At 43.5% G+C, this 24,277-nt stretch overlaps 1 protein-coding gene across 1 annotated transcript; it reads left to right on the top strand.

Annotated features, from left to right (window-relative positions):
• Nucleotides 1-194: 194 nt before the first annotated feature.
• MMACHC (metabolism of cobalamin associated C) lies at nucleotides 195-13,457 on the top strand. Its single transcript, XM_063118614.1, has 4 exons — nucleotides 195-386; nucleotides 8,529-8,723; nucleotides 10,101-10,253; nucleotides 12,501-13,457. Exons 1-4 carry the CDS (start codon nucleotides 306-308, stop codon nucleotides 12,810-12,812), a joined length of 741 nt encoding a protein of 246 aa, XP_062974684.1. The 5' UTR covers nucleotides 195-305; the 3' UTR covers nucleotides 12,813-13,457.
• Nucleotides 13,458-24,277: the final 10,820 nt, after the last annotated feature.

Here is a 24,277-nt window from a genome sequence, read left to right as displayed (position 1 = left end):
TACGCCGCGGAGGCTTCTGGAGAGGAAAGTCCAGAAGGAGTACCAATTACAATGAGCAGGAAACTTACTTGGACTACATTTCCCAACAGGCATTTCACCACGGAAAGAGTGAGGGGTTGTGGGTGGGGGGAAGTCCTTTCCGTCTTTTCGTGCATAGATGCGCGGCCATTAGCGGAAGGTCGTAATATACGACAATTGGAGAATGCACTACCAGCCGGCTCAGCTGTGTCTCGGAAGGCACATGGTGTGGGCCTGTCGGGCCCACAGGAAACTACATTTCCCGTAATGCTCTTCGTTTGGGTACCATGGAGCTACACATGGTCCATCTGGAAAAGAGAATCCAAGACCACTTGGAGAGCCTGGGCTTTGAAATCTACCCATTGAAGGTACGGCGTACTCGCCAGGGTGTAGAGCGGGGAAAGGGCCGGCGCAAGAGCGCCTGCCGCCGCCCATTCCTAAGTATTGGCTGAGGATGGCCCTGGAGAGCGCCTGTAGAAATCCTTTCTCGTCTTTCGCTTTGCTTGCTGCAATCTAGACTCTTAACTGCTTGTTCCTGTCCCTCCACCGACAGTTTCCAATTCCTCACCCTTTTCTGTGCCCTCCAATTCTTTCCGTAATATCACGAAACGTTTGTGAATAATATTTTGAGGATAATGAGCAGGAGCATAATTCTTAACTAACATCTGAATAGGTCTGGAAGAACCACCCCCGTTTCAACCTATGTTCTTTTTTCCGTATCAAGAGCCGTTTCTTTTTTAAATATATAAAGAGACCAGTGTTGCAAGATGCTGGATCGGTTGTAAAAGTCACTGAGAACATTTTACCTCAGGCAACACACCTCACATACGGGAAGACCTTATAAAGTAGGGGCAGGCAATGTGGCCTCTGCGCCACAGTGCACCCCTCAGACATCTATCTTGATGCCTGCTGAGGTGCAACTTTTTATTTTTTATTTTTTAAAAAAACATGTCTTACTGGCAGCTGGGATTGTTTCAAAGCAAAGTGAAAGCATTTAACTGCTCCCATTTTCTTTTGCCATGAATGTCTCTGGGCTAAACGTGGGGGTCAGAGATAATCCTTAGGAAAGGAAGATGGCAGGTGACTGCAGGCCAGTGCTTTCATTTGCAACATACCCATTTTGTATTTTCTCAAGCTGCCAAATGTGCCTATGGGCTCCAAAAGGCTGCCTCTGTGTTATAAATGAATCCTGTTGTTTTAGCTTTGCACCAAATCTCCCATCTTTTACCCATTGCTTCTAGAAGTGTTCTATCTCCTGCACTTTCCCATTGGTTGCATCCAAGGATAGCATTGTACATGTACCTATGAGTTTAATGCAGATTTAACTGGCTGGGGAATGCTGGCTGCAAAATGCTGGGAGCTATCTGACTTTTTTTCTGTCTAAACGTGTAAAGGATTGCACCCTTATGAAGAAGAAACACTTGTACTACTGAAATCCACATATAGAATTCTGGAGTAGATACATATAAGATTAGCTGATAAAAACAGGAAAGAGCACAATTAACAAGCATCAAAAGAATTCTCAATAGCATTTAAGATAACAGCTGAAGAAGGAAATACAAAGTGGAGTAGAACTGGGAATGTGGCCAGCAATAGCTGGATATGGAGTTGAATGTCAAGTTCGTTGGCTTGGAAGTTAAAGATTGACACCGAGCAGTTAAATTACTAATGTGGAGGTGAGGTATGTTCCACCTGTGACTTAAATATTAACTAAGGGAAAGAGGGGGGAAATGTTCTCTTGGAAACCCAACAAATCCTTGTTTTCCTACAAAACTATATTCCTTGATTTTGAATTTATTTATTTATTTATTATACCACACAATAGCCGAAGCTCTGAAGGTTGCTTTTAATAACCTTGATGCAGGCTCTCCTGCCACAGCATAACTATCTTGCGGGAGACATTCCGAGAAATAGCTTCTTTAGGGGAGGAGAAGATACATGACAGAAACAGCCCCTTTGTGGTTTGCCAAGAAGCCAATGAATGCTGGAGGCTATGATGTAAATTAAACTAATGAGGCCTCAGGGCACACAAGGGGAAATTAAATGTAAAACATCCACATGACATTTTGCTAACTGTAGCTGCACCTTCTAATGTCTGAAAAGATGAAAGCCACATATTGAATCATAGACACTTAATTTCTGGCTGAAAAGGAAAGCATCTATTTTGCTTTCCTTACCTTGAAGAATAATTTCCTAACTTGCCCACAATAGGTTTATTTACTAAAAATTCAAAGATGAGGAATTCCCCTTTAGAGAATACAATGTCAAACTATTTCTGCTCATAGCAAGTTTTGGCAGACTAAACACTGAACAATAAGGCACTGCACATAATCGGAATCTGATGCCAGTTCTGTGGAGATCTAATGTTCTAAGACTGAGGAAGGACTGTTACGATTTTGCCTTCGTAGCAGCCATCTTATGCCAGCCCAATCGCAGGGTTCTTCCTTGCATAAAAGTGGAGAAGATGGTAAAAGGCTACAGCAGGACAAAACCAAGGTAGAGAACTTAGCAAGCCTACCAGCCACTTTCCTGGCACCCGTGGTAACACCACTGACTCCCACTGATCATGCAGTGACATACTGGGCTTGTTCAGACAACATGCTTAAGCCATGGTTAGGCCGCTAATCCCTTTGCAGCAAATGATTAGTGAGTGTGTTTAAACCATGATCATGTAGCCACCATGGTTAGAAATGATTCACACAACATGCTAAGTCCTGGTTCACACAACACTCTAAGCCATAATGTTTAGCTCAAAATACTTAACCACTGTGGCTTAGTGTGTCATCTGAACAGGGTCACTGCATGACTGGTGGCTTCAACTATTAGCTAGGCATGGTAGAAGCCAGTATGTGCATTGCAATGGGGAAATGCCTCTAGAACATCACTGTACCCATTACACACTCAACGCACTACCCACCAAACTTAAGAACAACTGCAGCACCCTCCACAGCAACCACCTTTGTGTATGCAGTAAGAGCCCTAGGGTGAGCAAGAATCCGGAGCCAGATCTTCATCTGCTAACCCTCATTATCAAAGAAACAACAGAGGCAAATAGCCTAAATGTTTTTATTGAACAGCGTCAAAGATGGAGCATGTTGTGGAATCAGGACACATGAATAAGATCACCAGCCTTCATGTCCCAGCAGGGCTGTTTGAAAGCAGCACAACAATCAACAGGATAGCAGGTGATAATTTACCCAATTGCTCCATCCCTGTGCTGGGTACAGCTTCACCTGTTTACATAAGTGTCTGCCAAGGAGCCCGGATGGGACAAGAAGGCTGGCAACTCCACAGATGAACAGCTGCAATCACACCGACCAGTGCTTCAGATCAAGCTGTAGGCCTTACTTATGGTCTGTATTGCAGTGGGAGTGAGGAAGGCCCTTGCCTCTGTATCTGCTGGAGAGCCAAGAGAGAGACAGGGACAGAAATAGCAATGTTCTGCAGCAATTAGTCTCTGGCCCTAGTTGCACTATCTGTGATTCGAGAGATGGGGAGAAAGTTAGCAAACAGGTAGATGGGGGGCTCTCACTGTTGAGGGTGGGTGTGGGGAAAGCGTAGTCACTTAAATGATGCTTACCCCTTCTCTTTGGGGAGTTGTAGTGGAACTTTGTATGTGGCGGCTGTTCTCTTCCATTTGTCCAGCTGGGATCCTGCAAGGAAAAACAGTCATGAGTGTTTGGTCAGCAATAGCAACCGTCAAAGTGCCTGACGTTTAGGGTCCCCCTTCTGCACAAGTGCATATCTATTATGTGTCTCTCTTGTGTGGGAGACACTGCTACTTGCTGTTAAGGAAGGAAGGCATGGTTAGCTAATGTGACTTATCCAATTCATCAGCCTTCCCTGACTGGGAATGATAGGAGATGCAGTCCAACATGTCTGGAGGACACCCGGTTGGGGAAGGCTGCAATACAGTTTTCACAGTTTGCAAGGGAGAGGGGAGAGATTTGCAGCAATCCAATTTTGAGGTATGGATTTCCCCTTCCTTTGTTTACCTGTGTAGGGTGCTTTGTTCTTCCAGCCTCAGTTGAAGGATCCAGTTGGTTGGTTGTGTATGGAGTCCTGAGGCAAGTTATCTGTAAATGTTCTGAGAAGAGAAGGGTTAGCAATCTGCTCTTCCTGTATTTTTTCTGGGCCAGGGTGTGGGTGGGTGCAAAGTGCCCTTTTTGTGTAAAGTGCCATTTCTCCATAGTTTTATCATCAATGTCCCTCATAATTTGCTCTAAGCATGCACAACATGGCGCATACCCTGTCATTTGACCAATAGGTTCCCTGACGGGTTTCCATTCTGCTATGGGTGCCCTGTGACTGGGTGTAAATTCAGACAGAATGCTATGCTCTATTACAGTAGCAGAGCAGGGGAAAGTGGGTAGCGATGTGTTTTGGCTTTCTGTTCAGCGCCATGGTAGTGTTGTTGCCCACCCCTTTCATCCATGTAATGTGACAGTGGTATTGGAGACAGAAGTGGTGTCTGCAGGCCTTTAGGATTCAGACTTAAGGCCAGTCCTTTCCTGACCTATCCCTGGCATTGCCCTTTTTGGGCCCCTTCATTGGCATAATGTTGTGCCACCATATTCTTGACATTTTGCCAGAGTCAGGGCAAGTCTCCAAAACCTGCTGATGCAGTGGGTTTACACCGAACCCCAAAGTTCTCAAGGCAGCATCAGTGGCACACCGCTCCACTGCTAAGTCTGCTCTTCATGAGGAACATGCGGCCTTCCAGATGTGATTGGACAGTAACTTCCATCATCCCTCACCATTGGCTGTACTGGTTAGGGCTGATGGGAATTGCAGTCCAACAACAACTGGAGGGCCAAACATTACCCCTCCCTGATGTAAAGCAAGGTGCCATCAGTGGCCAACACAGTAGGCTTAACTTTACTGCAGTGTGAGGCAGGAAAGGAATTGAGACCTCTACCAAATTGAGAGCATGCCTGCGTAGAAGATACTACTTTCTACATTGAAACCATGGTGCTTTTAAATGGAAGTGGTTCCATTGAAATAAACTGAAATATGTGGAAGTAATTTTCCCAAATCAGTGGGACGTTTTTGGAGTTGGGCTTTAAGTGCAGCATTGTTTACAGCATAGGCAGGAAGCGCATACATTTCCCTCCCAATTTAACCATGGTGTATAGCTTGTCCCACAAACCATTAATTGACTGTAATCATATTTCACATTCACAAATGATTATTAAATAAAAATAAAATATTAGCAAATTGAAATTTCGTAAGTGCAATTACAGATATATACATCCAGGCATGATTTAAAATATTCCATTATTTTTAATATGAACACAGTTTCACCGCCACCAACCAAACTTCCTCACTTCGGGGGGGGGGGGAACACCATTCTCAGTGGGTGCGTGTTCTCGGATTTTGAGGAGAACATGTTGCAGAAAACAGTATAGGCTGTCATGCTGGTGATTGAGCAAAAGAATCTATGATTTCTGTGTTTTAATAGTCCTAGCATTAAGCTTTAACTCCGAGTTCTTTGTCAATTGAATTGAATTTTATTTATTTTAGACTTAATTTTATTCTGAAGGAAATGACAACAGTCCACCATAACCAGTTTAGATAGAATCCCTGCTCATTCTTTTCTATGCACCCTTTTTAAAAATAAAAATAAAAAAAATCATGGGATATTAACAAAACTACTGAAGTCAAGTGTTACAAGATCCTACACATTACTATGATGTGTTTTCCTGCTGTGGAACGTGTGATTTGCTGGTAAATCCTCTTAATGCCCCTTCCTTGTTTGTCCTTGTTTCTCTTGCCATATTCCTGCTCTTTTAGGAAACTCTTTTCCTGGCACTTTCATTATAACTGTATTATTAATAGACAGCAGACTGGTATAAACAGAAAACTTGTAGAAATGCAGAATTCTTAAAAACAAATCCAAACATTTTACCAGTCTTATGTTATTGTTTTGGTTGGCATGATGGAATAATGGGGGACGTTGCTAACCCTCTGAAGGGGGTACCCTTTGTGAATAGCAAGATAGTCTTTCCCAGATATGTATTACCCCATTGCAAGTGGTTTGTGAGGAGAGTTAGAGAGCCCAGGCATATTAGCTTGTTGAGTTAGAGAGCTGGAAAATGTCCAGCTCTGATTTAAGGTGAGTTCATTGACTTCCCTACGCATAGAAGGAGAGTGATAATGTCTTACTCTGCAGTGCCAATGGAAGAGTGAATAAACATTTCGTCCGGCACGTTGACAAATTTAGCCACGTTAGCCAGTACACTTTGCTGCTTGCTTATATTGAACACAGAGGGGCTTCTTGAGAGGTCCTGTTTACTTTATGGGAAGTGCTTGTTGTTTTAGCTCTTGTTAACATGAGATAATGGCTCATGCATAGGCTGCCTGATCTTAGTTAGAGCCGGGGAAAACTTTTCTATGTAATGAGCTGAGGGCACAAATGTAGGAAGATTCCCTTAAAGGAGGACAGAGTAGAATTATTCCATCATCACCACTGAGGGGTTAAACATTCATCATGAGAGCAGTGTGGTGTAGTGCTTAGGGTGTTGGACTAGACTGGACAGATCTAGGTTCTAGTCCCCACTCTACCATCAACGGTGCTGGGTTGCCACTGCATTTAAAGAAACCCCATGCTTTCTCTACTGCAAGGTGGCAGCTAATCTTGAGGCAGAGGGAGGACATGGGCTTTCCAGCAGCCATTTGGCTCACCAGCCTGTCCCCTGCCCTTTGCCCAGATGGACAGCAACCAATCAGAGCAAGGTTAGACAGCAGATGTGCTGTATTCACCTTGCTCTGCTGAACAAGTTGGGTTACAACCCCAGCTTTTTTACCTTGCTGCTTTGTGGGAAAGCCCCATGATAGCAGTGTCACTGTGCACCCACCACAGGTCTTTCAGATCGTCTAGGCCACCCCTGGGTGACTTTGGGCCAGTCACTCACTCTCAGCTTAACCTACCTCTTCTATCTGTGAGGATAAAATTGAGAGGAGAAGGCTCATGTACTCTGCTTTGGGCTCCTTGGAGGAAAGGCAGGATATCAATGTAAAATAAATAAAAACAACCAACCAAATAATATATAAGATACATACACACACTTCTCATTTTGCTTGAATACAATTTTGGCAAAAGTCCTGCAAACATCTGCATGTACAATGCTGCAGTCCTAAGTATATTTAGGAGTCCTGTTGTACTTGGTGGGACTTGGGGCCAAGCTAAGCATGACGATAGCATCTCCATAAGTTTAAAGATACAATGGCCCCTATCATGCAAGAAGAGGCTGTGGCTGTCTGATTTTTAACAGCTAAGAGGCACATGGGGGAGGAGCGCAGAATTCTTTCCCTCTCCACAGCTTTTCTCCCCTTGTGTTTTTCTCATCAGCTGAGCTCCAGTATCGGAGGTGACCTTGGCTGGATAAAAAGTGCTTGGGGAGAGGGGCTATAAAGAGGGAAGTGGCAAATGTGGGGTAGGCTCAGGTCTTCCCAGACACAAACCTTGGCTGCTGGGCAAAATCAATTGGAGCAGATTTATGGTGAAAACTGCCACCATCTAGTCCACCCCTTAATTCTGAGCACAAATGCATAAGAGCAGGCTCTAAGATCACGGCGATATTACCTGTTTCCACGTAGCACTTCCAAAACCCTTTTTGTGATCTTCTGCTCATGACCCCTGCTGCTTGGTCTGCCTTCTAGTTCCTGATCTTTGGGCATGAATCACATGGCTAAACTGAAGGCCCCAGACTTCTCGCTGGCTGCTGCTCACAACCCTTATGACATCATAAGGAGCAGAGATACTGTGTCATTAGCCTATATCAGTGGTTGGATCATGAGCTCTAAATTAACTGAATCCAGTTTTTACAGCCCCTTTTCTCTACAGCAAATTAACTGGCAGTAGAAAACAAAATTGATTTAAGATTTTTATTTATTGCTAATAAACATTTTAGTGCTAAAGTTGAAATGGTTTGAAATTGTTTAAAGATCCTGGCTAGTTCCAAAGCTGGTAACCATAATTTCCCAGTTTGGATGAAAAAGGAAATTATAGTTAATTGGAGACTTCCAGATTTCATTCAGGCATGCAGCAAAGGAAGGAGAGAAGGATTTGCATGTCTGGGCAAAAGGCTCATTCATATCTCATCTTATTAAACTGAGATATAATTACCTGAACACAGCTAGTGTTTTGCATGATTCTCTGTCTCTTCTCTGTGACTACCACTGCCTGAATGATTAAATAAACCTCATATGGGTGTCCTTGAAAAGCAAAAGCACATTCTCAATCCTTTAGACATCTGATCCTTGGGAAATAGAAAGTAAAATTATTAGTAAATTGTGTAACTTTGTGTTGCTTTGGGTTGCTTTGATGGACCCAGGTACCAGGTTGTGAGATGAAGGCAGTTGGGAGTTTTGCTTTTAGAACTTGTACCTTAGCGTGGAATTTTTCTTCTGTGCAAATACAAGGCCCAGAATGCTCAGAATGTAATCCTCCTTGTTTCCAGAATCCAGGCTTCCTGTTCTTCTGTAATTTGTTTTTATATTTTCTAAAGGTAGGGTGGTACAATGCAGTCCTTGCTCCAGCTTTTCATTTGCCATACTCGAATAACACACTGGCATTTGTGGTGCTCAGCATTCCTGCCATGTTCGACAGAGCCTTCAAACCCTTCTTGAAGAATCAGCTACTGAAAAAGATTCATGATCCTGTGGATCAGTGCATTTCACATCACTTATCACTGGTTAGGGAGGTAAGAGATTTTAATGCTTCGTCTCCTTTTGTCCTTTCTATGAGTAAACACCTAAAAGCCGTCCTGCTGAACCAGGCCGAAATTCCATCTAGCCCGACACCTGTTTCCAACAGTGGTCAGCCAGATGCCTCTAGGCAGCCCAAGTATGAAGGCAAAAGCCTTCTCCCATTGTTTGTCCTCTAGTATTCAGATGCAGCATGTCTGGGGGTTCTATTCAGCCATCACACTGAACAGCAGTTGATACATCTATTCCTCCTTGAATGTATCTAAGACACAATGATGCCTTCCAGTGTAATAGTATATGTGTGCACCTGGTCCTCGTAAACACTACAGAGCAGTGGTACGGCTGTGTGCAAAACCAGCTCTGGCTGCTTTGGCTGTGGCATGTGATGATCTAGCCTGGTTTCCTCAACTTCACCCTGTACAAGCACCTAGACCAATAAAGGTAAAAAAGCTTTAAGGTCATCACTTAAAAACCTCCAGAGTGGTTTTTCGTTTCTCCACTCTCCATCACTTTGAATATTAATTCAAATCTTTATCAGTCAGCATGTTTAGCTTTTTTATATATGATATTGTAAACTAAAAGATAAAGAAGTCATTGTGACAAGTCTAGGGAGTTGGAGAGATTTGCTTTTAGGTTAGAGTGGCTTGTACACTACATATTGAAGGTCAAGGTTCATTTTCACATGAGAAGGTCTGTGAACTCTTTAATGGAATTGGGTGGAATAATTTTGGAAATCCCAAAGCAGAATTCTGTTCTGCTTTGAGAGAACAGGATGACACTTGCCTCAAACCTTCTCATTGTAGGAGGCTGTAGCTTCTTTATCAAGATGTCGCATCATTAGAGAATTGAGACTATAAGAGTAGAGGCCCAACTTGGTGGGAGCTGGGGGGTGGGGGAGAGGCAGGAGATTTCCCAGCCAGCAGGGGAGTTGCATTCCAACACATCGGGAGGTCACCAGGTTGGGGAAGGCTGTTGTAGACCCTCTCCCTACATCAGGGGTGGCGAACTTCCATCAGCCAAATTTCATTTCATTTCAGAGAAGTTCTCCGGGGCTGCATTCCAGCGGTAGGTGGGGTCGAAAGCAAAAGGGGCGGAGCCAAAATACCAGCATATTTTAACTTAAAGCTCTTATTGCCAGTAACTAAGCTTCGAGAGAGGCATTTCAAATGTTCAGAATTGAGTGGTGCTGGTGGGGAACTACACAAAAGTCAGGAAACTACCAAATGATTGATGGTTGGGAGAAAGGGGGCATGGCCATCTGGGACCCCCGGGTAGGCTGGGTTTGGGCCCTGAGCCTCTGCATACCTGGGCTACAACGTCCTGGGGCTCCTTGACATGAGAGATCAGATCTAATAAAGACACTTCTTTCCCAGAGCCTTGCTGACCAGCAGGTTGATATCATGTATGACTACGAGATGCTGCCCAACCGGAAGCCCAGATTCTTGGCCCAAACAGCAGCACATGTAGCTGGTGCTGCATACTACTACCAGCGGAAAGATGTGCAGCAAGATCCCTGGGGAGAGAAGGTGAGAGCATGAGAAGCAGCAAGTGGGTGGTGGGTAAACTGTACTGTTTTCCATTTAGGAGGGTTGAGTCAGGGCTCTTTGCATGCATACGCCACAGATCCATGTTTCCCACCCAAAGAAATCCACATTCTTCTCTTGGATAAATTATGAATTTAATTTCATCATTTTCCTTTAACACAATATTCATGTTTCTCCAATTTCAGAATACTTTGGCAAAGAGTGGAGTGTCAGAAGGAATAAACATTTCCTCCAACATAGTTGGAGAGACGGAAGGGCAGCCACGGTTGTTTTTGAAATTTCAGCCTCCACAATTACAACATTTCCTCGGCCCATTTTTAGACCTTAGAGTTGCAATTATTTCCTGAAGTTGATTTGAAGTGTAAACTTAGATTTCTTTGCTTTGTAAAGGAAATCATGCCCCGAATTTAAATTCTTGCAAGATGGTGCACATGCAGAAATATATGGAGCACACACGGTCATAAATAATCTGGCTGGGGGTCCTAGGAATTGTAGTCCAACATATCTAGAAGGTACACGATTAGAGAAGGCTGGTCTGGATTATTTCTTTCTTTATTACATTTATATCCTGCCTTTCCTCCGAGGAGCCCAAGGCAGCGTACATGATCTTCCTCCTCTCCATTTTATCCTCAAAACAACCCTTTGAGGTAGGTTAGGCTGAAAGTCAGTGACTGTTTACTTGGAGGTTTACTTTGGACCAAAGTCACCCAATGAACTTCACTGCCAAGTGGGCACTGGAACCTGGATCTCCTGAGTTCCAGTCCAACACTCCAACCGCTATGCCACACCAACTCTGGATTATGTGGAATAATCTATTAGGAAAGGTGATACAGAGGAACTTGCTTCACTGCAGACAGCATATGTGTTTGGGTAGAGAACTAGTAAATAACTCTTTGAAGTTTCAGTTATATTGTCAGTTGTCTGTGATAATTACGAGATGTCCTAAAGGATTTCCCACAATAATATTCCGATTTATAAGATGAAAAAGGGGGAAAGGAGGTAGCAAAACACTTGAAGATGAGCTGTAGCTCAGTAATAGAGCACAGGCTTTGCATGCAAAGGTCAACGAAAAAGTGACAGAAGAGTGGCAATGTTGGGTAAAGAATGATTGTGACATGTGAAAGTCTCCTATACGTTTGTTCACACCAAGCTTAAGATCCTGTGTAAGAATCCCTATTGCTCAGAGGTAGCCCCAAAGTCATACCTTTTCTTGAAAAAGTACAACAGATGTTCAACACGTGGCTATTTCACCTCATAAATGAGTGGCGACACTATATTTCTAGAGCATATGTGCTACATTTCCATCAAGGGAGCCACATGGCCAGAAAACACCTGAGGAACTTGTGCTCATTTTTGCCAGGAAACCAGAATCAAATAAGAGCTAGCACTCTCTCACGTATGTGCTCTCTCTCGCTCTCTCTATGTATAAATTAATCCATGTCTGAGATCTAAGGTAGGCAGAGAAATGTGGCCTCAGAGTCCCATAAGAAGAGCCCTGATGCTGGATCAGACCGAGGGTCCATCTAGTCCAGCATTCTGTTCACACAATGGCCAACCAGCTGTCGATACTCTAAGGATACACTCCTGTATTACTTCTGAGTAGGCATGTATAGGTTTGCACTGTTAGAATGCAATCTGATGTACATTTACCTGGGAATAAACCACTGAATTTGGTGGGCGTACTTTAAAGTAAACATGCATAGGTCTGTAGTTATAGGGCTGGGCTGTAAATTAACAGCTTGCTTTTTCCATAGTCAGTTATGTATGAAAACCATCAGGTGCCTAAAATGGAGACTATGCAGCTTGGTTTGGTTTTCCCAGTGTTGAAGGTAGTATGGTGCTTATGGGATGGAATCCATATTTTCACCTTTGGTTAACAGTTTCTGTATTGTTTTGCAAACCCTCTTTGACCAGCGGCAACATTGAGGGGGAACACTATGTAAACCATGGACAGTGATGACTCTCAGAAACCACTTTCAATTCTCTTCAAAACTATTCCCAGACTCATTGAAGGCAGATCTCCCATGGCCAAAGAGGTCTGAGATTTGGCAGAAATGGAACCAGCCCAAGCCCTATTATTGTGGGATGGCAATCTACATCTTGAAAAGATGTTTGCTAAATACTGTAGTTACGTTTGTCTACTTTAATACCTTGCCTCGCCTGCCACCCCAGGACTTGAGCATTGACAGACTTAAATCAATGACTTCAATCTGTTTTCTTCCTCTCTAGAAGATCTATGGTGTCTGCATCCACCCCTCTTATGGTGGCTGGTTTGCCATCCGGGCTCTTGTGGTTTTCCCAGATGTTCAGGTGCCGTTCTTGCTACAGAATACCCCTATTGATTGTGTGACAACAGAGGAAGAAAGAATAGAACTGCTGGAGAAGTTCAATTTCCGATGGTGGGACTGGAGCTACCGGGACATTGTTGAAGTGAAGGAGAAGTACTCAGAGGAACAGAAAACCTACTTTGCAACTCCTCCGGCTGAACGGTTAAAACTCCTGAATCTGCAAGGAGAATTACAACAAAATGGCATTCACTAAGTAGCTGTTTTCACTGTGCATAAGGTTCATCTAGCTTATTCTACTATGTCAACTACTATGGAGACAGGGCTTGCTGGTTTACTTGGTCACTGAAGCTGCAATCTGGAACACTAGGAAGTAAGACCTGTCAAATGTAGTGGGACCTATTTCTGAATAAATATGCATAGGATTGTGGTGTAATATTAGTAACACTGGAAGTCTGCAAATCCAGGCATAGATACACTAGGTTTCTGAATTCTAGTTAGATGCTATTTCTAAATCAGGTTTGGGGGGCTTTGTTTTTTTATATATTAGTAATTAGAGATTGTTCTTTTTTGTGTGTGATCCTTTGGTACTTGGTGTTACTAGCTCAGGGGAGACGTTTTTGTAAATTGCACTTTTTGTTGTCCTGTGGGAGCAATTCTCCTGGAAGCAAATGTTTTTGAAGGATATCATTTTGTCATTTTCACAGTCTAAAATCATTTCAGGTATTACAACTTCCTACAATTCTCAACACATGTTATGAGGCTTTGAAATCCTTGAATTTAGTTCCAGTGGTCACTTTCTTTCCACTCCTTCTCAAAGCATTTGGAGATACTGTCTAGCTCATGTCATGAAGGGGAGGTGATGAAGTTGTTATCAAAGTAAAACTGAAGAAGGCAAAAAGGTCTGTCTCTTTTTGTGTGTGTGGTACTTATGCTAGATTGTAAGGCTTTCGGTGAAAGTACATTTCATTGACATGGTTCACATGAAACAACCCTCAAATAACCCATGGCCTGTTGCCATACAGACCTGGTTCAGATGATATAGGAAGCTGCACCCAGGTGGGTAGTTAGGGAAATAGCAGCCAGCGTGCACTGAGGATTAAAACAGCCTGGTGGCTTGAGTGATACTGTAAATGCCCATTGAATTAGAATGATACAATAGAAATTCAGGTGCAACCTAGTCCATTCCCACCAAGAACTAAATTCTCTAATGTTGACATCTACATAGGCAAAGCGCTAGGCATTTCTGTAAATACTTCACACATCTGTTCATGTAATGAAATGCACCTCTCAAGAGAGTTTTTTAAAAAGCAAGAGAGAATGGGAAGGAGTTGCAAAGATGGAGCATGACTATTCCTCAGGGCAAACAAAGTAGCACACTTCCTGCACTTACATTATGATAGTGCAGATAGGATAGTACAGCACTGTACTGTAGTGAAGAGGTGTGCAATTCATGCATAAGTAATATGAGCATACTGGAATAGTAAAACATGGCATGTGGAATTGGTTTGTCAACAGCTATTGGCTGTTCTATATAGCAGGATTCCCCCCACCCCCATCTGGTGCCCACCATAAGTGTTAGACTACAACATACTGCCTGGGAGATCTTGGGAGCTGTAGTCCAACACATCTGGAGAGCACCAGGTTGGGAAAATCTGCTATATACTAACAGCAAACTCATTCCCTGTGTGCTAATCCTTATCTAGACAAAGCAGCAACACTAACATGCAGGAGGGAAGTATCAGCATGCCTGGGGGAACCCCAAGGTTTGCAGATGTAACCCTCCTAAATTCTTCGGACAAAAAATATTAAGGAGGGGGAAACAACTCAAAATAGCCCAATGAGGACTGGGTATGCTCAGTGAACACAGGATGCTGACTGTTGAGAAAGGAAAATAGAAAGGAAGAAATAAAGAAATGGAATATCCCAGAAAAGGGTATGGCTGGCTGGAACCCACATTATCCTGTAATTTTCTGTGCCTCTTCTCCTCTCCTTGATGTCAATCAGTGCTGGGGCATGAGCTGTCAAGAGCATAGGGTCATGGAGGTATGAATCCCAGCTGATACTCTATTCTTTTTCTAGCTTTTTATTCTTTCCCTTGGCTTTCTTGCCTCCTGCCTACTTTTCCTCTCAAGAAGAGCAGTTCAACATTTAGTGCAGTGTTTTGTTGTTTTTTCGTTCAGTCGTTTCCGACTCTTCGTGACTTCATGGACCAGCCCACGCCAGAGCTTTCTGTCGGCCGTTGCCACCCCTAGCTCCCCCAAGGTCAAGTCTGTCACCTCCAGAATATCATCCGTCCATCTTGCCCTTGGTCGGCCCCTCTTCCTTTTGCCTTCCACTTTCCCTAGCATCAGCCTCTTCTCCAGGGTATCCTGTCTTCTTATTATGTGGCCAAAGTACTTCAGTTTTGCCTTTAATGCCATTCCCTCAAGTGAGCAGTCTGGCTTTATTTCCTGGAGTATGGACTGGTTTGATCTTCTTGCAGTCCAAGGCACTCTTACAATTTTCCTCCAACACCACAGTTCAAAAGCATCTATCTTCCTTCGCTCAGCTGCCACTTTTTTTCTCCACCAGCCATATCTTTAATGTTCTGGTCCAATTCTACCTTTTTTTCTGATTGGCATGGAATGGTGAGCTATGAAACATTGATCCGACTTGTGGTGCTCTCAACCATTTCAGCCACTGCAGGTTAATTCCAGCATACAAATCATCCCACTTTGCAGGAATTAATTATCAAATATTGTTAAGGGATATCATGCTCAGGAATACTTTCTAATTGTTCTTAAGATACTGGGGGGAGACATTAGAGAATAATGTAGCCTTTCATGATGCTTTCTGAGCTGCAGTTTGGTCCTGAATACAAAATAAAGGTTCTGCCTTTGAACAGGCTGCAACCGTTGGTCATCTTTCCAAGCAGTCTTCCTCAAGAATAACATTACTATGGGAGTTTGATGGGGACGGAAGATTTCCTCCTATTGCCTTCTGTTTGCAGGTATCATAGCAGTCCTAAACATACTAAGAAGTCAGTCTTCATTAATTCAGTAAGGCATAGTAAGCTTGCATAGGCAATTAATGGCTAGAGTGTGAGAGAGCCAGTCTATAACTCCTGCTTTGCACTATGGTTTAGATACACCTTCCAAAACCATGATGCTCTTGGTGTGAGTGGTTATGGAAGGAGGTAGCTTTCACATGGTAACTGCTCCATGACACAAATATTATTTCAAGCAGTCTCTTTGACCACTCAAAGAGTGGATGACCACTCTTCAGTCTTCATCTAAGATGCCTATTTGACAGGGAGAAGGTTTAATTAATGACAAGAGTCTATTCAACACTGGAAGGGATCTGTGTGGTACTCACAGGAGGCAGAATCTCTCTATTCTACAGCTCCTAGTTACTTCTGTGCTGTAGTGGTAAATTCTGAAGTGCTGATGTTCATGATGCTAGTCCCCATGACCATGGCCCTCCAAGGAGAGTAAAAACATTTATGCAGCTGGTTTGAGCCATATCTGTGTATATGGGTGTTTTATATGTCTTTTAGGGTGCAATCCTATCGATTGTGCCTTCACCGTTTCGAAGCTCCCAAACTCAAAAGTTTCCAAGTTTCCTATGCCCTTCCAAACACTGTCTCTGACCCTGGATAGGTTTTACAAGCCATCCTATGATCAATGGAATGCTCTCCTAGGGACCATTGGATTGCTCACATCAGATCACCACCAGATCTACTACTGTGGACAAGAGGATCACAGAAGAAATGGAGTAGCCTTCATAATTAATAATAAAGTGGCTAAAGCAGTGCTTGGATACAATCCAAAAAACGATAGAATGATCTCAATTCGAATTCAGGGTAAGCCATTTAACATCACAGTGATCCAAATATATGCCCCAACTGCCGATGCTGAAGAAGCAGAAGTAGATCACTTCTATGAGGATCTGCAGCACCTACTGGATAATACACCAAAAATAGATGTTATTTTCGTTACAGGAGACTGGAACGCTAAGGTGGGCAGTCAAATGACATCTGGAATTACAGGTAAGCATGGTCTAGGAGAACAAAATGAAGCGGGACATAGGCTGATAGAATTTTGCCAGGACAACTCACTGTGCATAACAAACACTCTCTTCCAACAACCTAAAAGATGGCTTTATAGACGGACTTCACCAGATGGCCGACACCGAAATCAGATTGACTACATCCTTTGCAGCCAAAGGTGGCGGACATCTATACAGACGGTAAAAACAAGACCTGGAGCTGACTGTAGTTCAGATCACGAACTTCTTATTGCACAATTTAGAATCAAACTAAAGAGAATAGGGAAGAACCACAGATCAGTTAGATATGAGCTCACTAATATTACTAATGAATATGTTGGGGGAAATAAGTATTGTTGTACAAATTCCTCCGCAGCTCGCAAATTAACGCAAGCGTGAGTTTTGAATCTTCAACGCAGTTTATTCAGAGAAGTTCTTCAAAAACAAAACAACCAGGCTTGTAGCAGCAAATTATAACAAAGCAATTGTCTCACCATAAATCAAAGTAAGCATAACAGCTTTACGGTTCTCCTTGACAAAAGTTGGCTTTGCATCAATACAGCATACTCCTTTCTCTGGCAGCGGCAGCAGCTTACGCCATACCCTCAAACCTCCACTGGCTGACTGCATATTGCTATGGAAGAGTGAGCCTTATACTCCCTTCACTCAATCACCAACAGGTGTGCTGAGCTTGCAAGTCTTTGCCAATAATCTGCCTTAATTACTGTTAAGGTTAACACGAAAACCTGACAGAATATGCAGTGGAAGTGAAAAATAGATTTAAGGGACTAGATTTAGTAGATAGGGTCCCGGAAGAACTATTGACAGAAGTTCGCAACATTGTCGAAGAGGTGGCAACAAAAAACGTCCCAAAGAAAAAGAAAACCAAGAAGGCAAGATGGCTGTCTGCTGAGACGCTGGAAGTAGCCCAAGAAAGAAGGAAAGCAAAAGGCAACAGTGATAGGGGGAGATATGCCCAATTAAATGCAAAATTCCAGAGGTTAGCCAGAAGAGATAAGGAATTATTTTTAAATAAGCAATGCGCAGAAGTGGAAGAAGACAATAGAATAGGAAGGACAAGAGACCTCTTCCAGAAAATTAGAAACATCGGAGGTAAATTCCAGGCAAAAATGGGTATGATCAAAAACAAAGATGGCAAGGACCTAACAGAAACAGAAGTGATCAAGAAAAGGTGGCAAGAATATACGGAAGATCTGTATAGGAAGGACAATAATATCGGGGATAGCTCAGACGGTGTGGTCAGTGAGTTAGAGCCAGACATCCTGAAGAGTGAGGTTGAATGGGCCTTAAGAAGCATTGCTAATAACAAGGCAGCAGGAGACAACGGTATTCCAGCTGAACTGTTCAAAATATTGCAAGATGATGCTGTCAAGGTGATGCATGCCATATGCCAGCAAATTTGGAAAACACAAGAATGGCCATCAGACTGGAAAAAATCAACTTATATCCCCATACCAAAAAAAGGAAACATTAAAGAATGTTCAAACTATCGGACAGTGGCACTTATTTCACATGCCAGCAAGGTAATGCTCAAGATCCTGCAAGGTAGACTCCAGCAAGTCATGGAGTGAGAATTGCCAGATGTACAAGCTGGGTTTAGAAAAGGCAGAGGAACTAGAGACCAAATTGCCAATATCCGCTGGATAATGGAGAAAGCCAGGGAGTTCCAGAAAAACATCTATTTCTGTTTTATTGACTATTCTAAAGCCTTTGACTGTGTGGATCATAACAAACTGTGGCAAGTTCTCGGTGGTATGGGGATACCAAGTCATCTTGTCTGCCTCCTGAGGAATCTGTATAGTGACCAAGTAGCAACGGTAAGAACAGACCACGGAACAACGGACTGGTTTAAGATTGGGAAAGGAGTACGGCAGGGTTGTATACTCTCACCTTACCTATTCAACTTGTATGCAGAACACATCATGCGACGTGCTGGGCTTGATGAATCCAAGGCTGGAGTTAAAATCGCAGGAAGAAACATTAACAATCTCAGATATGCAGATGACACCACTTGGATGGCTGAAAGCGAGGAGGAGCTGAGGAGCCTTATGACAAAGGTGAAAGAAGAAAGTGCAAAAGCTGGGTTGCAGTTAAACCTCAAAAAAACCAAGATTATGGCAACCAGCTTGATTGATAACTAGCAAATAGGGAGATAACGTGGAGGCAGTGACAGACTTTGTATTTCTGGGCGCAAAGATTACTGCAGACGCTGACTGCAGCCAGGAAATCAGAAAACGTTTACTTCTTGGGAGGAGAGCAATGACAAATCTTGATAAAATAGTTAAGAGCAGAGACACCACACTGACAACAAAGGTCCATATAGTTAAAGCAATGGTATTCCCTGTAGTAACCTATGGCTGCGAGAGCTGGACCATAAGGAAAGCTGAGCGAAGGAAGATAGATGCTTTTGAACTGTGGTGTTGGAGGAAAATTCTGAGAGTGCCTTGGACTGCAAGAAGATCAAACCAGTCCATACTCCAGGAAATAAAGCCAGACTGCTCACTTGAGGGAATGGTATTAAAGGCAAAACTGAAGTACTTTGGCACCATAATGAGAAGACAGGATACCCTGGAGAAGAGGCTGATGCTAGGGAAAGTGGAAGGCAAAAGGAAGAGGGGCCGACCAAGGGCAAGATGGATGGATGATATTCTGGAGGTGACAGACTTGACCTTGGGGGAGCTAGGGGTGGCAACAGCCGGCAGAAAGCTCTGGCGTGGGCTGGTCCATGAAGTCACGAAGAGTCGGAAGCGAAGAGTCGGAAGCGACTGACCGAATAAACAACAACAACAAGGTCTTTTGTAAAGCGAATGAGCCTTAATTACTAATTGAAGACCAGTCATTCCAAAATACTTATGATTACAACAGGGCTAGCTCACAACAATACGTTGTGGCCAGGAAAATCCATTTTCCCCACAGCTACTGCAAGGATTGCAGCTAATCTCATAAGGAAGCCTGAGATGAATGGCTATTCAAAACCTTGCTTTGACCATGTGAGCCCTGGGTCCCCTACACCACCAGTTATTTCTGGAGGTTTTGCGTCCCTTTTTCTTCTGTCTCTACACATGCATTGCTTTTAACAACCCATTTATCCTCCCCACTATCACCTGAATCCCTGCATATAAAATATTCCTTCTCATTCATTGTGACACCCCTGCTCAATACCTCCTACAATGGCTGTGGAATCTGTGTATATAAGCACCCCCCTTTTATTCTGTCTTTGAGCCTGGGCTAAATTGTTCAGCCTGTACAACAACTACACTTCCCCCAGCATCAGGGTATGTTGCACCAAGAGCTTCCCCTCTGCCTTGTGTGCAGAAAGCCAGACTTGCAAAACACACACTGACACACACACAAAAACCATTTGCATGTGAAAATCTGGGATTCATAAGGATGAAATTGCACTCCACTGGTGACTTAGCGCCCATTTTCAGCTGTGTTTTCCTTCTTCCTGGCAGCTGTTTGGCTACATAGGGATCAACTCTATCTGCATTAAGCAGCAAATTGGGTGTTTAATCCCCTCTTGCTGGTACCATAAGCAGCTGGGATTGGAAGGCCATCTCTGAAAGATTTGTGTCTGCAGTCTGCTGGGGTATGGCTAATTTCTAAATCCCTCACAACCTCCTCTCCACATGTCTTCTCCTTTGCATTTCACCAGCTGAGGTGGAGGGGCCGTTGCAGTGGAATCTTAGGAGCAGTGTTTGCACAGTACAATCTTTGCGTTCCTGCAGGAACAGCTGGGCCCCTGATGATGGCTACATGAGGGGTTTTGTGAGAGACAAACCAACTTTCATATCCTGATAAGAGGTGCACAAAATCATGCATAGTGTGGAGAATGTGCATAGGGAGACATTTTAGTCCCTCTCTCAAAATACTAGCACCTGGAGTCATCCCATGAAGCTGATTGGTGGGAGAGTACAGAGAGATAAACTGTTAATAAAAGTCTGATCTTTTGTTACCCTGTACAGATCTAGCCTCAAACTCCATTGTTACATTGCTGGTTACACTGAGACCACTGTCCCAGGTAGTTACAGGTAGGACTTCTTCACACAGCACATAATTAAACTATGGAATTCGCTGCCGCAAGATGTAGAGACGGCCACCAATTTGGATGGCTTTAAAAGGGGGCTAGATGTAAATCCCTGAAGGAGAAGGTTATAATGGCTGCCAGTCCTAACAGCTTTGTGCTACCTCCAGTAGCAGAGGTAGTATGCCTATATACACCAGTTGCTGGGGAACATGGGTGGGAGGGTGCTGTTGCACTCGTGACCTGCTTATGGGTTCCTGGTCAACAGCTGATTGGCCGCTGTGTGAATAGAATGCTGGACTAGAAGGCCTCCATTGTTAATGTTATTATTTCATGGAGGCTATTTCCAGATTTGCTCTAAAAGTGCAGTGTGTCATGGCTATGCACTTAGACTGTCCACTCCAGTCCCAGCCAGCTGCATTATTTTGGCCAAGGAGTGTGTGGTACTGTTACCCAACTCAGAAGTTTATGGTGTAGTCCCACAACCTATTGTTATGCACATATTAGGCAGCATGGAAGAAGATGTTGCTATTCTTGGAGTGTGTTCTAGATGTTCTGAACTGGAGAGAGGTCACCAGTTCTTCTGTGGCAGCATTAGGGATGCTATTGCTACAACGGTGGGATGAATAGAAAGATGCACATACTCTAAATCCCCATCAAAGAACAAATGCACCCAGCAAATCCAGTAACTGGGGACACAGCACACAGAAAGGATGAACAAGAAAGTATCTGGACTGGATTCTGAAGAGCATAATTCTCAGCTACACCTTATTTCAGCCATGTGGAAAAAAGCTTTGAGGGAGCAATTAGCAGGTACAATTAGTTGGAAAAGGGAAAACTCTATGTTACAGTGATGATTGTTATAAAGGTTTGAAACAGTCTTGCTGCAATGTTCAAAAAATTATTTCTACTGGGGAAAATGAACAAGATTTAAGGCTCTTTAAATTGTTTGATGCACTAGACAGTATTTAACGATGCAATCCTATGCATGTTTAGATCCGGGGGGGGGGGGGAATCCTACAATTCCCAGCATTCTGGGAGTTGTAGGCCTCTTTCTATCTATACATGCATTGTGTTATGCCTTAAGAGAGAAATCCTAACACTACCAGGTTGGGTGGGTGCTGTAGCCTAGTGGTAGAGTATATACTTTGTATGCAGAAGGTCCCAGGTTTAATCCCGGCACCTCCAGGTAGAACTAGGAAAGAATCCTGCCTGAAAACCTAGGAACTGCTGCCGGTCAGTGTTGGCAGTATTGAGCTGGATAGACCAATGGTCTGCCTTGGTGTAAAGGCAGTATCCTGTGGGATGTGTGCAGAGGATTGGTTTTATGGACTGTTTAGTCCGGAAGATCTTATATTCTCTGAATTTTCTTCACGTTTAAGCTGCTTGTGGTGGTGAATTAGCTATTTCAACCTGGAGGTGGCATAACTGAAGGGCACAATTCAGACCTCTGTTAGGGAAATGAAGGGGCCTGTTTCTGTCCCCTCCCAGAACATGCCATTGTCAATAGTATATTTACATCCACAGAGCTTTCTATAGGAGTAACAGGTGCCTTGGGGTGGACACCACCTTTTGCTGGTGGAGTTCCATGCCTGCTGCATCTTAACCTCTCTAAAATGGCTATCTAAAGCAATTGGGATTGCCCTGCCATTATCCCAGGCCTGGGATTCAATAGCTTTTTGCTGACATGGGAATGTGCTATCTGTACAGTAAGAGACATTATTGTCTAAATCTGTAATTCTTACTATTTCAAGGTATAACACACAAGATAATAGTGCATATATCAGGCTCAGGCTCAGAATAAGATTTTAATGGAAAACTGTATTAAAGCACACAAATGTCTTTAAGTGGACAATACTAATCAACAGAGTAGTATTAAATTTCCTGTTATAAAAATGGATAACAGAAGTTATTTCCTCTTTCTCCCTCCCCCATCCCACAACAGCTGTGGGGTACCCAGCAAAAAACTGATTGCCAAGTTGGACTGCTTTGGAAATATATCCTAGAGACAGCAGCTGAGATCAAGAAAATGAGCAAGTGGAAATATAAAGAGAGATAAAAGCATAAGTCTGAATTCCCTTTCTATACCATGTTTCTCCCACTTTGATGCACCTAGGATAGTTTGGGGTGGGGAAAATTCAAAGAGGAATGTTTCACTTCCTTTTGGTACAGGCACAACGTAGGGTGGATTGTATCTTGCCTGCAAGTTTCCCCACAGTTGTATAACATGAATTGCACCATTTATTTAATTAGTGTCATGTATCCTAGTTGCTGTATGCTGCCCTCCCCCAACCTGGTGCCCCCCAGATGTGTTGGATTACAGCTCTCATTAACCCCAGTCAGCATGGTTGGAAAGGGCTATTGAATGTTTCTGGTTTAAATGTTTTCCTGTCTTTATTCCAAATGTTGGGATTTCATGGTGAAGAGCCCTTGCGGTCAGGGCTGGCCCAATATATTTTGCTGTGTGAAGCGAAGAACAAGATGGCTCTTCATCCTGTTCCATGTTCAAAAGCTGACTGGACTGCACATGAATCTGTCTCAAACACTGAAAGATTGGACAGTATCTTCCACTGCACATAAAGTCAGCTGGTTAACTTAAGGGGTGCAGAACAGGCCACATGACACACAGGTCTCTCCTCAAACACCTCTCAACATCTGCTGCCTGAGGCAATGGCTTCATACCACCTAATAGTAGGCCAGCCCTCTTGTGGCTTAGCAAAAAGACAGCAGTAAGGGCTGGCATCAAGGATAGGCATGATCAGGCACCTGCCAAGGGCCCACAACCCAGCAGAGGCCCACCTACTTGAGCTCCCTGAAGTTGCTTCTCATCTTCACTATTGTAACCTGCTTGTTTGCCTGCCTCCCATCTGCTCCAAGCAATGGCGGTGGTGAGGAGGAGGAGCAGTAGATGCCACTGCCTACTTACTCACTGGCTAACTGCTTCCAAACAAGCAGGTGGTAGTAATGATGAGAAAGAGGGTGGCAGCAGGTGACAATGGTGGTGAGAAGGTAGACTCACTGAGGGAGGGGGGCCTTTGAGGGTGTCTTCCCTAAGGGATCTCAAAAACCTGGAGCTGGCATTGATCATTTACCCTCATGCTGAACTCTGGCACTAGTCTGAATAGATGAAGTGGGCCTAGGAACCATTCTGGAAAGTTAATTTGAAATGTCCTGTTTACTTTTACTTTTTATTTGATTTATTCATGCTCTTTCAGGCTGGCAAAAATTATCCCCATGTTATTTTAGTATTTCTAATTAACTAGAGTGAACATGAATGATTGGGGGGAAGTATGATTCACTTGGGGCTCTTTTTTGTTGTTGCTGAACTCAGCACTGCTTTCAGCCAAGGCCAGAAGCCTTCTCTCCTGGATCGATGAGTAACATTCTGGATCTCAAACCCCTTATTAGCATTTCCTCCTGAGGGGAGGAAAAGACAGTAATTCCTTCTGCAAGAGCCCAGGCGTTGCTCGGCAGTATCTTGATATTTGTCAGCACATAAAATTATTGTTGGCCTCCAGAGCAAATGTATTTGTAACAGAAAGATGAAGTAATGTGTTGGATGAACCTCCTTCTATTAGAATCTAAGATGCCTGTGTGGGATGATTGTCCCTTTGCTTACCATGTGGGTACCAGGTTTTGAAAGGAGG

The sequence above is a fragment of the Elgaria multicarinata genome, chromosome 1 (assembly GCF_023053635.1).
Source record: "Elgaria multicarinata webbii isolate HBS135686 ecotype San Diego chromosome 1, rElgMul1.1.pri, whole genome shotgun sequence".
Lineage (NCBI taxonomy): Eukaryota > Metazoa > Chordata > Lepidosauria > Squamata > Anguidae > Elgaria > Elgaria multicarinata.
Note: the sequence above shows the minus strand (reverse complement) of the source record. Positions and strands in the feature narration are given on the sequence as shown.

What these genes read in the sequence shown, in the direction of transcription:
- MMACHC (XM_063118614.1), top strand. Translation starts at nt 306, where the DNA reads ATGGAGCTACACATGGTCCATCTGGAAAAGAGAATCCAAGACCACTTG. An exon ending in ACTTATCACTGGTTAGGGAG is followed by an intron (nt 8,724 to 10,100) that starts GTAAGAGATTTT and finishes CTTCTTTCCCAG; the next exon opens with AGCCTTGCTGACCAGCAGGT. An exon ending in AAGATCCCTGGGGAGAGAAG is followed by an intron (nt 10,254 to 12,500) that starts GTGAGAGCATGA and finishes CTTCCTCTCTAG; the next exon opens with AAGATCTATGGTGTCTGCAT.